The 13,514-nt window shown below is 42.1% G+C and overlaps 1 protein-coding gene across 3 annotated transcripts in view; it reads left to right on the top strand.

Annotated features, from left to right (window-relative positions):
* The window catches only part of LOC137373077 (neurogenic locus notch homolog protein 2-like), a 164,491-nt gene that overhangs the window by 79,347 nt on the left and 71,630 nt on the right, over positions 1–13,514 (top strand). For all 3 annotated transcript variants that reach the window (XM_068037924.1, XM_068037926.1, XM_068037925.1), the window contains 2 exons: positions 224–457; positions 10,508–10,663. In XM_068037924.1, the coding sequence (XP_067894025.1) occupies positions 224–457; positions 10,508–10,663 (390 nt within the window). The remainder of the gene's footprint in view (positions 1–223; positions 458–10,507; positions 10,664–13,514) is intronic.

Here is a 13,514-nt window from a genome sequence, read left to right as displayed (position 1 = left end):
CTGTAGTATTTTGCTTTTGTATTTCTTATAGAAGATTGGCTTTATAAGGATGTGGCATGAGTTTAACATTATTTTGTGCTATAATCTGGATGTATCAATATGTTTAGCACCTATTAATAGCCCACTGTGAATGATGAGTTCTCCCAAATTCTCTGCTTGTTTATGTGGGTGCATAAGGTGTTTGGAGTCTGTCTATGAACAATCCATCCCTTCCCCCATCTAGGTCAGTTTTGTACAGAAGATGTGGATGAGTGTCAGCTGCAGCCAAATGCATGTCAGAACGGAGGAACATGCTCCAACAACATCGGAGCGTACAACTGCGTCTGTGTCAATGGCTGGAGTGGTGATGACTGCAGTGAGAACATTGATGACTGTGCTGGTGCTACCTGCATGAATGGGGCTACTTGCCATGACCGAGTAGCATCTTTTGTTTGCGAGTGCCCTGTTGGCAAAGCTGGTAAGGCTTATGTTCTGGGATTTATTTTTTTCTTTTAAACTCAATGTTTCTAAGTTTAAGGTATAATTCAAAGAACTAGCCTCAGGTGATGTTGGGACAGCAGCGAGAATAATCTTCACTTTATCTGTAAGAATCATGGGACTTGGACTTGGTTTAGCTGAAATAATTGAACTAAGAACGCAGCAGCCATTTATAGCATTGCTAGACCAGAACTAGAGAGGGGACAAAATTAATCGACCTGCATTCTGGTCTTCTATCTTCCAATTCTCTGCATCAAGTGACATTGTTTCACCAAATGAAACTTCACTTTCTCATTGCAAGTTCCAACTACTAGCTGCACCCTGAGTCAGTGGTCAGACAGTTTTGGTTCTGCATACTCGCTGGGTCTGCAAATTCCCTAAGTGTGGAACTTTGCAAAGTTAGGTTTCTGAAGGATATGATAATCACAGCCTTGAAGGAGGATGTTAAGATTCTTGAAGTACACAGCATTGTTGAGCTTGGAAGCCTTAATCAACACCTTATGGATTTGAGTTAGTGTCAGATACTGCAATATAGTCCATCAGTGACTTTAAAATTCTATGCTGTTCTCCCTAGTTTTCAATGTCCACTATGGCCCGACATCAGGAATCAAAGGTTGAAAGCTAAATAAAAGTTCCTTATAAATCCAAACTAAGTTCTTTTTTAAATGAAGATTAATGGACAGGTGTCTAATTTGAGGCTTTAAATAATGCTTTTCGAATGCTGACGCTTCTCATTTATCACGACTTGACTATTCCTCCCCCCACCCCCCCTAGAAAGGTATGGGAAGGAACTTGTTATTTCAAAGTAGGGTTGATCAGATGGTGATGGATCAGGGAAATTCATGAAAAGAATGATCATGCATGCATAATGGATGGAATGGGCTGCATGGCCTTTTCTCATTCTGAAGTTCCTTGTTATTATTTCCTTCAGTCATCAATGCTGTTACATTTTGACATGCCATGTGCATTCTTTTTACAATTACATGTCTCAAAAATATCGCTGTTAAGTTTAACAGAATTTAGTTGTTCTCATGCTTTTCTGCGTTGTATCAGCAGTGAGTGGCAGTGACCTCACCAGGGTAACTGTCTGGGAAGAGTTAGATGGAACACGTGAAGGAGCTTGAACTAACATCTGCAGTATCCTGTTATTTCCACTGTCTGATTTAACTCCCACGATTGGGTTCAGTAACTCCCTCATGCTGATTCCCTTGATGTCGCCAGCACTGTGTGTTTACACCCACTTCAACAGCCAAACCAAAGGCTGATGAAGGGAATCGAAGATGTCATGGGATGGCAAGATTCCTGATTTCAGATAAAAATGGAAGCAGTTTCCTTTTTATTGAGTGGTTATGCAGTGCAGGCAACACAGGCCAAATGTCCTTTATCATGATTATGAATCCAACAAGATGTTTTGGTGTTGAGGTCTTGCAGACGATTGCTGTGTGCACGAGAGTGGTTGCACAGAATTGTTACAGAGTGCATCGGAAGAGTATAAATTTGGGAGTTTGGTGATAGTGGAACTCTCTTCTAATTAGTGGGTGTGTAGGTTTCAAACTGAAGTTTAGATTAACCTTTAGAATTTAACTTGGAATTTTTAAAAAACTGTAAAACTGCAAGTTAGTCGACAGTTAACAGAAACAGCTCGTCAGTGGCAATTAACAGTCAATCGGCTGTACATAAGAACATTAAAAAAAATAGCAGGAGTAGGCCATTTGGCCTCGAGCCTACTGTGCCATTTAATAAGATCGTGGCTGATCTGATTGTGGCCTTAAGTCCACTTTCCTACCTGCCCTCCATAACCCTTGAATCCCTTGTAGATCAAAAATCTGTCTTACTCAGCCTTGAATATATTCAATGACCCAGCCTCCACTGCTCTCTGGGGAAGAGAATTCCAAAGATTAACAATCCTCTGAGAGAAGAAATTCATTCCTCATCCCCATCGTAAGGATAGACCCCTTATTTTGAAACGATTCCCCCATGAGGGAACACATCCTCTCAGCATCTACCCTGTCAAGCCCCTCAGAATTTTATATGTTTCAAAAAGATCACCTCTTATTCTTCTAAACTCCAATGAGTACAGGCCCAACCCGCTCAAACTTTCCTCAAGGCAAGCCCTTCATACCAGGAATCAATCTAGTGAACCTTCTCTGAACTGCTTCCAATGCAAGTATATCCCTCCTTGAGTAAGGAGACCAAAACTGTACACAGTACTCTAGGTGAGGTCTCACCAATGCCATATACAGTTATAGCAAGACTTCCCTACTTTTATACTCCATCCCCCAGCAATAAATGTCAACATTCCATTTGACTACCTAATTACCTGCATGCTAACCTTTTATGATTCATGTACAAGGACACCCAGATCCCTCTGTACCGCAGAATTTTGCAGTCTCTCTCCATTTAAATAATCTTCTGCTTTTCTGTTCTTCCTGCCGAAGTGGACAACTCACATTTTCCCACATTATACTCCATCTGCCAATTTTTTGCCCACTCACTTAATCTATTTCCCTTTGCAAACACTTTGTGTCCTCCTTACAACTTGCTTTCCTACCTATTTTTGTTTCATCTGCAAATTTGGCTACAATACACCCTTCATCCATGTCATTAATATAGATCATAAATAGTTGAGGCCCTAGCACTTATCCCTGTAGCACTCCACTACTTAGTTTGCCAGCCTGAAAATGCCCCATTTATCCTGCCCGTCTGTCTCTGTTTCCTTTAGTTAGCCAATTCTCTATCATAGGAATACAGGAACATCCATATCCATGCTAATGTATTATCCCCAACACCATGAGCTCTTATCTTGTGTAATACCCTTTTAATATGGCACCTTATCAAGTGCCTTTTGGAAGTCCAAATACACTACATTTACTTTATCCACCCTGCTTGTTACATCCTCAGAGAACTCGAATGAATTTGTCACACACTATTTCCCTTTCATAAAACCATGTTGGCTCTGCCTGATTATATTATGATTTTCTAAATGTCCTACTACTCCTTCCTTAATAATAGATTCTAGCATTTTCCCAATGACAGATGTTAAGCTAACTGGCCTACATTTTCCTGCTTTCTGCCACGCCCGCCCCCACTTTCTTGAATCGAGGTGTTATATTCGCAGTTTTTCAATCCGCTGGTACCTTTCCAGAATCTAGGCAATTTTGGAAGATTACAACTAATGCATCCACTATCTCTCTAGGCACTTCTTTTAAGACCCTGGGATGCAGGCCATCAGGTCCAGAGAACTTTTCAACCTTTAGTTCCATCAGTTTTCCGAGTACTTTTTCTCTAGTGATGGTGATTGTTTTAAATTCCTTCCTCCCCTTTGCCTCTTGATTTTCTGATATTCTTGGGATTTTTTTGTGTCTTCTACCATGAAAACAGGTATAAAATACTTGTTCAAAGTCTCTGCAGTTTCCTTGTTTCCCATTATTAATTCCCCAGTCTCATCCTCTAAGGGACCAACACTTACTTTTGCTACTCTCTTCCTTTTTATATACTTGTAGCAGATTTTACTATCAGTTTTTATATTTCTTGCTCATTTACTCTCATACTCTAATTTGATCCTCCCTTTTTTTCAACATCCTCTGCTTGTTTCTAAAATTGTCCCAATCTTCTGGCCTACCACTAGTCTCTGCAGCATTGTACACCTTTTCTTTAAATTTGATACCATCCTTAACTTCCTTAGTTAGTCATGGATGGTGCATCCTTCTCATACAATCTTTGTTTCTCAATGGGATATATCTTTGTTGAGAGTTATGAAATATGTCAAGTATTTACCACTGCTTCTCTACTGTCTTACCTTTTAACTTATTTTCCCACTCCACTTTAGCCAACTCTGTCCTCACCCTTGTAATTGCCTTTGTTTAAGATTAAGATACTAGTTTCAGACCATAATTTCTCCCCCTCAAACTGAATGTGTAATTCTATCATATTATGATCACTATTGCCTAGAGGATCCTTTACTATGAGGTCATTTAATAATCCTGTCTCATATACATGGCCAGGTATAAAATAGCCGCCTCCCAGGTTGGTTCCAGAATGTTTTGTTCGAAGAAACTGTTCCTAATACACTCTATGAACACATCCTTTAGGCTGCCTTTGCCAATTTGATTACTCCAATTTAAATGGAGATTAAAATCTCTCATGATTATCGCAGTACTTTGCTACAGCCCCCTTTATTTCTTGATTTATACTCTGTCCTATAGTGTAGCTACTGTTAGGCAGCCTTTAAACTACTCTCACTAGTGACTTCTTTCCTTTGCTATTTCTTACCTCCACCCAAACTGATTCTATATCTTGATCTTCCAAGCCAAGATCATTTCTCACTACTGTACTGATCTCATCCTTTATTAAGAGATACCCCACCTTCTTTTCCTTACTTCCTATCCTTCCAAAATGTCAAATACCCTTGAATATTTAGTTCTCAGCCTTGGTCACCTCGCAACAAAGTCTCTGTGATGACTATCATATAGTACCCATTTATTTCTATTAGTGCTATTAATTCATCCATCTTGTCACGAATGCTGCATGTATTCAGAAAAAGAGCCTTTAATTCTGTCTTTTTACGATTTTCCCTACTCTGACCCACGCTGGTGCACTCTTATGTTTGTACGCTGTGTCCCTTCCTGTCACACTCTAAGTGATTGCCTGAATAGGAGGCAATTACTATCAGGAGGAAGCTGAGTGAACACTTGTAACCTGGGAGTGGATCGAAAAGGTATGTAAAAGTAAAGTTATCCACCGAGTGGAATGGATCGTAAACACAGTGTAAAGGGAGTTTGATGAGAGTAGGGATTTGGTGCAGAGGGGGAAGCAGGTGCTACTTTTTGCTTCCAATACTTCAGGCAGTTCCTATAAGCTTGAGGCAGTAACTATTTAAAAATTTGTCCGGTGTTTTAGTGCTTAGTGCAAGGTAGCATGCTTTAAAAAAAAAAATTACAACAGACTGAAATGTAGATATAATTAATGTAAACTAATATATGGCAGAGCAGGTTGTGTGTCTGGGCTACTGTATGTGGACAGTGTGATTGCCCAGAGCGAATACATCTGCAGTGGATGTCTCCATCTTAAATCTCTTTGGCTTCAAGTCATTAAGCTGGAGTGCAAGTTGGAGACACATTGATACATAACAAAGTGGAAAGAATATCTGGACAGTTTGCTCCAGTCCCTCACAAGAGACTGTTAGCTAAAGTTGAAGCTCATGGAATTGAAGGAAAATTATTGACCTAGTTAGGAAATTGGCTGAGAGGCAGAAGACCGAGTAGGGATAATGGGCAGATACTCTAATTGGCAGGATGTGACTAGTGGTGTCTTGTGAGGATCTGCATTGGGGCCGCAACTATCACCATATTGATTAACGACTTGGTTATGTGGCTTTCTGTTCCAACTAAGTTTGTCAATGACAAAAAGATAGGTGGGATTGTAAGCGGTGTAGATGGAAGTTTCAAATTACAAGAAATCTTGATAGATTAAACAAATAGGCAAAACTATGCCATGGATTTCAATGTAGGCAAATGTGAGGTCACCCATTTTGGACTTAAAAGGGATAAAACAGGGTCCATTCTAAATGGTGAAAAGCTTAAAATAGTAGTGGTCCACAGAAACTTGGGAACCATGTAATAACCTGCTCAGTGATGCTCAGTTTGGGTTCCGCCAGGGCCACTCAGCTCCTGACCTCATTACAGCCTTGGTTCAAACATGGACAAAAGAGCTGAATCAAGAGGTGAGGTGAGAGTGACTGCCCTTGACATCAAGGCAGCATTTGACTGAGTATGGCATCAAGGAGCCTGAGCAAAACTGAGGTCAATGGGAATCAGGGGGAAAACCCTCCGCTGGCTGGAGTCATACCTAGCGCAAAAGAAGATGGCTGTGGTTGTTGTAAGTCCATCATCTGAGCTCCAGGACATCACTGCAGGAGTTCCTCAGGGTAGTGTCTTAGGCCCAACCATCTTCAGCTGCGACATCAATGACCTTCCTTCAATCATAAGGTCAGAAGTGGGGATGTTCGCTGATGATTGCGCAATGTTCAGCACCATTCGTGACTCCTCAGATACTGAAGCAGTCCGTGTAGAAATGCAGCAAGACCTGGACAATATCCAGGCTTGGGCTGATAAGTGGCAAGTAACATTCGTGCCACACAAGTGCCGGACAATAACCATCTCCAACAAGACAGAATCTAACCATCTCTCCTTGACATTCAACGGCATTACCATCGCTGAATCCCCCACTATCAACATCCTAGGGGCTACCATTGACCAGAAACTGAACTGGAGTAGCCATATAAATACCGTGGCTACAAGAGCAGGTCAGAGGCTCTTGAGGTGAGTAACTCACATCCTGACTTCCCAAAGCCTATCCACCATCTACAAGGTACAAGTCAGGAGTGTGATGGAATGCTCTCCACTTGCCTGGATGGGTGCAGCTCCATCAACACTTAAGAAGCTCGACACCATCCAGGACAAAGCAGCCCGCTTGATTGGCACCCCATCTACAAACATTCACTCCCTCCACCACTGACGCACAGTATCAGCAGTGTGTACCATCTACAAGATGCACTGCAGCAATGCACCTCGGCTCCTTAGACAGCATCTTCCAAACCCACGACCTCTACCAACTAGAAGGACAAGGGCAGCAAATGCATGGGAACATTACCACCTGCAAGTTCCCCTCCAAGTCACACACCATCCTGACTTGGAACTATATCGCCGTTCCTTCACTGTCGCTGGGTCAAAATCTGGAACTCCCTTCCTAACAGCACTGTGGGTGTATCTACCCCACATGGACTGCAGCGGTTCAAGAAGGCAGCTCACCACCACCTTCTAAGGGCAATTAGGGATGGGCAATAAATGCTGCCCTGGCCAGCGACGCCCACATCCCATGAATGAAAACAAAATGTGCACAAATCATAAAATGTTATGGGCAGGTAAAGAAAATAATTAACAAGGCTAATGGCGTGCTTGCCTTTCTATCAACAGGGCTAGAATGCAAGGGGGTAGAAGTCATGCTTCACTATACAAAGCCCTGGTTGGACCATATTTGGAATACTGCAAGCAGTTCTGGGCACCACACCTTAGGAAGTGTGGATTGGTTTGAAGGGAGTGCAGCATATGTTTACTAGAACAATATCTGGCTTCCAAGGGTTAAATTATGAGGAGATTACACAAACTAGTGCTGTGTTCCCTGAAATTTATAAGGTTAAGAAGTGATTTGATCAAAGTTTTCAAGATATTAAGGGGAACAGATAGGGGAGATAGAGAGAAACTATTTCTGCTGGTTTGGGAGTCTCGGACTGGGAAGTATATTCTAAAAGTTAGAGCCAGTCCTTTCAGAAGTGAAGTTAGGAATCACTTATGCATGCAAAGGATTGGAGAAGTTTGGAACTCTCTTCTACAAATGGCAGTTGATGTTAGGTTGATAGTTTTAAAACTAAGATTGATTAGATTTTTGTTAACTAAAGTTATTAAGGGATGTGGGGCAAAGGCATTAATATGGAGTTACGTCGCAGCTCAGCCATGATCTCATTGAATGGCAGAACAGGCTTGAGGGGCTAAATGACCTACTCCTGTTCCTATGTTCCTACCAACATCCGGTAAAGATACTTAAGACAACAATGGCAACTTACATTTATTTGGCACCTTTAATGTAATTAGACAAAATAATTGACACCGAGCTAAAGGGGTAGGTTTTAAGCAAGTTTTAAAGGTGGAGAAAGCGGGAGAAGTTTAGGAAAGGAATTCCAGAACTTGGTGCTGAGACAGCTGAAGGCATGGCCACCAATGATGGGGTGAAGGAAGTCTGGGGTACACAAGGGGCCAGAATTGGAGGAACGCACAGTTCTCAGAGGGTTGTAAATTTTCCGACCTGCTTGGCTGACATCCAGTACTGGATGAACAGAAAGTTTACTCCAATTAAATACTAAATAAAGCCATTGTGTTCGGTCCCTTCCACAAACTCCATTCCTTAGCCACTGACTCCATTCCTACTCCTGACAACTGTCTTAGGCTGAACAAGATTTTTTGCAACCTTGGTGTCATATTTGACCCTGACACAAGCTTCCAACCACATATCTGCTCTGTCCCTAAGCCCATCTACTTGCACCTCTGCAATATCGCAGTATTACATTTGTTGCCTATAGGCTTGACTGTTTCAATATATTCCTGTCCATCCTCCTGTCTTCCCGCCTCCATAGACTTAAGGACATCCAAAACTCTGCCGCCCATATCCTAACTTGTGATAAATCTCAATCGCCTATCACCCCTGTGCTCAATGACCTACATTGGCCCCCGATTAAGCAGTGCCTCAATTTTAAAATGCTTATCCTTGTTTTCAAATCCCTCCATGGCCTGGCCCCTTCTTATCTCTGTTAACTGTTCCAGCCTTAAAACCCTCTGAGATATTGGCATTCCTCTAATTCTGGTCTCTTGAGCATTCCCAATCTTAACTGCTCTACCATTGGTGGCCGTGCCTTCAGCTGCCAAGGCTTAAGCTCTGGAACTCCCTCCCTTAACATCGTCTACTTTTTATCCCTCCTTTAAAACACTCCTTAAAACCTACCTCTTTGACCAAGCTTCTAGCCATCTGACCTAATGTCTCCTTATGTGGCTCGGTGATTTGATAATGCTCCTGTGAAGGTTATTTTACTCTGTTAAAGGTGCTTTATCAATACAAGTAGTTGTTAAGCTGGAGGAGGTTACAGAGATGGAGGGAGGTGAGACTGTGGAAGGATTTGAACACAAACAAGGTTGAGAATTTTACAAATTGTGGTGTTGGTGGACCTGGAGTCAATCTAAGTTAGCAAGTACAGGTGATGGGTGAACATGACATGGTACGGGTTTGGATAAGAGCAGACGAGTTTTGGATGAGCTCAAGTTTACAAGGGGTGCAAGCAAGATGAGAGACCAACCAGAAAAGCATTGGAATAGTCGGATCTGGAGGTAACAAAAGAATGGGGGAGGTTTTCAGCAACAGATGGGCTGAGGTACGGAAGGAGATGGGCAGAATTGCAGAGATGGAAGTAGGCAGGTGGTGATGGAGAACATATGGAGTCGGAAGCTCAATTCCGGCTCAACCAGGATGATGAAGTTGCAAACAATCTGTTTCAGTCCGAGACTAGTACCATAACTAGTGGCCAGGGAGAGGGGTGGGATTGGGGGAATGGAGTTTATGGTTGAAATGGGAGACGGTGGCTGTGGACTTGCCAATGTTTAATTGGTGGAAATTTGTCAGAAATTAGAAATGGAACCTTTTACTTTACTCATACAGGGAGGCAGTTGTTTGATCTTCACATTGTAGTGCGTGTGATCCTGCATCACTAGCTAGCACACTCTTAAGTGCAATGTTGTTCTCTGCTTAACTTATATCATGTAACTGGTTTCTTCACAGAGTTATAATTCTGCCTTGGAAATGTGAGGAAAATATTAACTAAAATTTGAGGACATTTCAGTTAATCATGTAGATATGTGGAGGGACAATAGCACTTGGAGAGATTATCTGCACACAGTAGTCCTGTCAGACCTCCCAGTACCATCAGATTAGTCTGTCTTTTTGCCAACTCTTGAATTGTCAAAATACTCTTCCCTTTTTTCCACTCTCCTGATTGTGCCTCACAATGCGAATAATTCCAAATATCCTATCACATTAAACATTCTTCACATTGTGCTCCAGGCTTATAGGTACAAATAGGCAGCACTGCTTGGCTTACTCCCCATCTCATCTGACGTGCACTTTAAAGTCGCAATCACAAGGCAAGAGTTGGAAATGGGAGCCTTTCACCTTTTCTCAGTTTGCCCTCTTGTCCCTGTGGAGTGGTAGGAAGAGGAAAATTATAACACAAAAAAATTTTGCGAACAGTTGTGAATTGTTGTGTTGAAATCCATGAGGGCTGATTTTAAAATTCCTTTGTGGGTTGGAGGGGGAAATGATGTTGATAAAAAGTACTCTTAATTCTGTGAATTCTGCTCCATCCCCCTCCATTGAGGAAGTGGTAAGTTTTCTTTTTGCGTGTATATAATAAGTGGTTCTTTATTTTTAGGGATCTTCTGTCAGGTGGATGACGCGTGTGTTAGTAACCCCTGTCACGAAGGAGCCACGTGTGAAACCAACCCTCTCAAGAGCAGCTTCTTTTGCAGTTGTCCCCTTGGATACAGGGGGACTGTCTGTGATGAGGATATCAATGAATGCTCCCTGGGTAAGTGTCTGGACATTGGATAGATCTGTGTCTTGCCATGTTGCTGATTGTGTTCTACAGATGAACAATTAAGAGTTGTATTTTTTTTTAATTCATTGGGATGTGGGCGTCATTGGCAAGGCTGGCATTCATTGTTCATCCTGAATGACTCTGAGAAGGTGGCGGTAAGCAACCTTTTTGAACCACTACAATCAGTATGGTGAAGGTGCTCTCACAGTGGTGTTAGGTGGGGAGTTCCAGGATTTTGACCCAGTGATGATGAAGGAGAGGCAATATCTATTGAAGTCGGGATAGAGTGTGACTTGGATTGAACTTTTGGAAGTGCTGGTGTTCCCATGCACCTGCTATCTTTGTCCTTCTCGTGCACAAGAGCCAAGCTGAGACTATTAAACTCCTTCCATGTATCTTTAGGTTGAGAGATAGAGGAGTTCTCACAGCAGCTGTCTCTGATCCAGCCAGTAAAAAAAACAGTGTATTAGCTCACTTTGTTGTCTAGTTCTTTGTTTTGTTTGGCTGTTGCCTGATTTTGCTGTCACCTGCCATCACAGTAGTTTCTATGTGCTGTTCATAACATTACACTGTGCATGGTTTTTGAAGTTGTTGGAATCCAGTTGCTCCAGTGCCATCAAGGTTGCTGCTACAGGTATGATTTGGAAGGAATTATTGCAGCAGATAAATGAAAGCGTACAAAAGCATTGTGCTTCACCTGTGTAATTGTCAATTCCCAAGGAAGATGTAATTCATATTCTCTGATTTGTGTCACAGTAAATCATACCCAGTGAGAACAATGTCCCCCTCTTTTGCCTGCCAGTTATTCTCTTCTTCCACACCCCCTTATCCTGGAGTACAGTTTCATGCATGCTGTTGGTACCCTACTTAAGTGGCCATTCTCTGAGAAGTGCAAGAACAATAGGGCAGTAATAGGGGATTTTAACTACCCCAATATTAACTGGGATAGTTTCAGTGTGAAAGGAATTGAGGAAGCAGAATTTTTGAGGTGCATTCAGGATAAAGTTTTTGGCTAGCATGTAGCAAGTCCAACAAGAGAGGGTGCAGTTTTAGACTTAGTTCCAGGAAATGAAGATGGGCAGGTGGAAGAAGTGGCAGTGGGAGAGCATTTTGGTGGTAATAATCATGAAGGGTCTGGGCAGAGTAGACCGAGAGAAACCGTTCCCATCTGTGAAAGGATTAAGAACGAGAGGGCACAGATTTAAAGTATTTGGTAAGAGAGGCAAAAGTGACATGAGGAAAAACTTTTTCATGCAGAGAGTGGTTAAGGTTTGGAATGCACTGCCTGAGAGTGTGGTGGAGGCAGGTTGAATTGAAGCATTCAAAAGGGAATTAGACTGTTACGTGAAAAGGAAGAATGTGCAGGGTTATGGGGAGAAGGCGGGGGAATGGAACTGAGTGAATTGCTCTTTCGGAGAGCTGGTGCGGACATGATGGGCCTCCTTCTGCACTGCAATGATTCCGTGAGTTTTAACATAATTATGGAAAAGACCAAGGATCAAAGAGGAGTTAGAGTTCTCAATTGGGGCAAGGCCAATTTTACTAAAATGAGGAGTGATTTAGCGAAAGTGGACTGGAAACAGCTACTTGAAGGTAAATCAGTGTCAGAGCAGTGGGAGGCATTCAAAGGGGAGATTCAAGTATGTGAGAAAATAACATGTTCCCACAAAGAAGTAGGATGGGACAGCCAAATCTGGAGCCTCATTGATGTCAAGGATCTTACAGGGTATGATGAGGCAGAAAAGGAAAGCTCATGTCCAACACAGAGCTCCATGCTACAGAAAGCCGAGAGGAGTATAGAAAGTGGAGGGGTGAAATCGTAAAGGAAATTAGGAAAGCTAAGCGAGCGCATGAAAGAATATTGGCAAGCAACATCAAAGTGAACCCAAAGATATTTTATTAATACATTGAGTAAGAGGATAACTAAGGAGAGAGTAGGGTCCTTAAAAGAACAAAAAGGTAACCTATGTGTAGGGGCAGAAGATGTTGGTATTTTTCTTAATGTATACCTGGCGTCTGTCTTCACAAAAGAGGGGGAGGATGCAGATATTGTAGTTAAGGAAGAGGGATGTGAAGTATTGGATGTGATAAACTTAGGGAGAGAGGAAGTATTAATGGGATTAACATCCTTGAAAGTTGATAAATCACCAGGGCCAGATGAAATGTACCCCAGGCTGTTTAAAGAAGCAAGAGAGGAAATAGCGGAAGGTCTGACCATTATTTTCCAGTCCTGACTGGATACAGGTGTGATGTCAGAGGATTGGAGGATTGCTAACATTGTACCTCTGTTTAAAAAGGGAGCAAGGGATAGACCAAATAATTACAGGCCAGTCAGTCTAACCTCAGTAGTGGGCAAATTATTGGAATCGATTCTGAGACACAGGATAAACTGCCACTTAGAAGGGCATGAATTAATCAAGGATAGTCAGCATGGATTTGTTAAGGGACGATCTTGTCTGACCAACTTGTTCAAATATTTTTGAAGAAGTAATGAGGAAGATTGATGAGGGTAATGCAGTTGATGTGGTCTACATGGATTTTAGCAAGGCTTTTCACAAGGTCTCACATGGCAGACTGGTTTTAAAAGAAACATCCCATGGGATCCAGGGAAATGTAGCAAGGTGGGTACAAAATTGGCTCAGTGGAGGAAACAAAGGTAATTGTTAATGGGTTTTTTTTCGACTGGAAGGCTGTTTCCAGTGGCGTTCCGCAGGGCTCAGTACTGGCTCCCCTGCTTTTTGTGGTATATATTAACGATTTGGATGTAAATGTAAAGGACATAATCAAGAAGTTTGTAGATGACACAAAGATTGGCTGTGTGATAGTCAGCTAGGAGGATAGC

This window comes from Heterodontus francisci, chromosome 8 (assembly GCF_036365525.1).
Source record: "Heterodontus francisci isolate sHetFra1 chromosome 8, sHetFra1.hap1, whole genome shotgun sequence".
NCBI classification, from domain to species: domain Eukaryota; kingdom Metazoa; phylum Chordata; class Chondrichthyes; order Heterodontiformes; family Heterodontidae; genus Heterodontus; species Heterodontus francisci.
This window is presented reverse-complemented; position numbering and strand designations above follow the sequence as displayed.